This window comes from Poromitra crassiceps (assembly GCF_964638095.1).
Source record: "Poromitra crassiceps genome assembly, chromosome: 16".
In the NCBI taxonomy this organism is placed as follows: Eukaryota; Metazoa; Chordata; class Actinopteri; order Beryciformes; family Melamphaidae; genus Poromitra; species Poromitra crassiceps.
In genome coordinates, this window is record NC_139645.1 from 4,966,517 (window position 1) to 4,969,195 (window position 2,679).

At 49.2% G+C, this 2,679-nt stretch overlaps 1 protein-coding gene across 1 annotated transcript in view; it reads right to left on the reverse strand.

The window, feature by feature from the left end:
* coro2ba (coronin, actin binding protein, 2Ba) overlaps positions 1 to 887 on the reverse strand; it is a 418,611-nt gene extending 417,724 nt beyond the window's left edge. The window contains exon 1 of the mRNA XM_083653095.1: positions 819 to 887. Within this exon, the coding sequence (XP_083509221.1) occupies positions 819 to 833 (15 nt within the window). The 5' untranslated portion in view covers positions 834 to 887. The remainder of the gene's footprint in view (positions 1 to 818) is intronic.
* Between the last annotated feature and the right edge of the window lie 1,792 nt (positions 888 to 2,679).

The window sequence follows — 2,679 nt, forward strand, 5'->3', positions numbered from 1 at the left end:
GCAGTCTGTGATGTCATCAAGCAGCGCAAACTGAAACTGATCTGTTATCAATAACTCAGACAGCTCTCATTGAATAATCACTAAATCACTTTTCAGTGGCCAACCAGATAAATAATCCATAGCCATAAAATCCCTCTGTGGTCAAACCAGATTTCCCCATTCACACAGACACTGTGGCTCTCAACAATGCTCTGTGTGTGCACTGCAGTATATAATAACTCACTTTTAGAGTGTTTTATCAGAGAGTATGGCACCAAGAAAAATGGAAAAAAGTTTGCAGTCTGCACACGCCTGGAGTTTATTCATGTCTCCATCATGTCGTCTGACTAAAGTTAGTGAAGCTGCTGCAGCACAGGTTCAAAAGGAGGAACCTCCTCGTCCGCCCAGCGTGAATTCTCCCCAGCTTGTAAAACACTGAGGAGGACTACACAATGTCATTTATACAGAAATGGATTTTGCTCTGATTGTACACAGACTCTTTTTTGATCCCAACAGGACGATAGATACTGGTGAAGACACATTTGCCTCTGATGATGGAATAGTGTCCTGCCTGACTCCCTCCTCGCAGCATCAGCATCGCTATAACAAGCCTGCACAACCCAGAGACATGCCCACACTCACTCTAAAACTCCTCTCCTCCACCTGCTGTCCTGCATTCAGTTCAATAGCCACAGCAGCCACAGTCACCTTCATAGCCTCCTCCAAAAAGAGCGACCAGCCCCAAACCGCCCAGTGACATCCTGCACGCATGCCCCCACCCACCCCACCCACCCCACCCCACCCCACGCACCCACCCCACCCATCCAAAGCGGTCTTACCTTTGTGACAGTCATGCAGAATCAGTGGGTGAGGAGCAGGCCAGTGTCCCCTTCAAGCAGAGAGCAACACCGCAGGAGAGTGACGAGAGGAGAGCAGGGCAGCTCTGCTGAGTATGCAGAGAGAGAGAGAGAGAGAGGGAGAGAGAGAGAGAGAGAGAGGGAGGGAGGGAGAGAGAGAGAGAGAGAGAGGAGGGGACAGACAGGTTAGTGTGTCTGGCTCACAGAGACGAGCTGATTGCTGCTGCTGCTGCAGTGAAGTAACGGCTAGCAAGTCCGCGCGCGTGCGGTTGGTTACTACAACAGGGAACAGCGCTCTGCTAGGATACACTTGTCCCGCCTCCTCCCTCGCCACATGCACGCACACACACTCAGACACACACACACACACACACACACACAGATGATACACAGAGAGAGTCTGGCCGCCTCGCCCCACTCCTCCCCCTTTTGCTTGGAAACACACACGTGCACACACACACACACACACACACAGACCTCCTGTCTCTCTCTGCCAATGTGATTACTGACAGACACTAATACAGCTTATTGATGAGTGAGCGCTCAGGCTGCAGAAAGGGAGGGAGAGGAAGAGAGAGAGAGGGAGGGGAGAGAGAGAGAGAGAGGGAGAGGAAGAGAGAGAGGGAGGGAGGGAGGGAGAGAAGAGAGAGAGGGAGAGGAAGAGAGAGAGGGAGAGGGAGGGAGAGGAAGAGAGAGAGAGGGAGAGAGAGAGGAAGCGAGAGAGAGGGGGAGAGAGAGGAAGGGAGGGAGAGGAAGAGAGAGAGGGGGAGAGAGGGGGGGAGAGGAAGAGAGAGAGAGAGAGGGGAGAGTGCTGTTGCCTAGGACAGGAGAGGACTGCAGAGAGAGAGAGGGAGAGAGAGGCAACCGCGCTGTGTCGCAGTCTGCTACCCAGGCAAGCAGCTGCGCGTCATCCGGTGTGTGTGTGTGTGTGACTTGATGGGGAGAGACCCACACACACAGCACACATTTTTGATGTTGTTTGGGATGCCTCATAGCTCACAGATGACTTCAAATACAGCAGTCATCCCTTTGATATAAGCAACATATTATGATTGTATAATGATATAATGATTAATGAATAATACAATTGATATGTTTTCACTGAGAAAAATTCAAGGCAAGAAGTCATCGTGTTACAGTTGGTGGGGGCAGTTGTAACGGCGGTCAAAGTGATCACATTACTGTTAGTTTTTAGTATAGACCAAATCACCGTGACGTCACCATGTAAACAAATTTACTTCCGGGTACCACTTGGGGAAGGCGGCAGGTTTAAATGTGCGTGTTGTCAAATAAATGCTGTCAAACCCTCTCGTTGTTTTCGGCCGACTACTTTCAATTTAAATGGTTAAACGGTTGGTAAACATGCTTGTCCGACGTATCTAGCCTTTCTTCTGTGTTTGTTTTATGTAGTGTTAGCTAGCTAATAATGTTTGTTTGTCTGTCAAACTCGCTGTTTTTTTGCAGACTCGTAACCTCGCGTCACCAGGCTCTTCTCGGCGAGAGCAGACTCGTTAACGTTACAGACAGAGCTACCGACGCCACGTTAATTTAATTTAGCGTCAAGTCTACTCTGGTCTGGTGGTCCAACAGGTAAATAAGCTAGTCTGGTCTCCACTAACGTTAGTGAAAGTGTTGTTATGAATGATATTAAACAACAACACAACACGGACGAACCATTTTTGTCTTCTTTGTCTGTTTTTGTCTTCAACACGTCAGTTTGTGCCGTTCACCGCCATTATAATGTGTGGACCCAGGGGTACCCGGAAGTAAATGTAAACATCCCGCTGATTTGGTCTATTGAGGGTATGCATGTGATGTCACAGAGGCAGAAGTCACTGTGGGG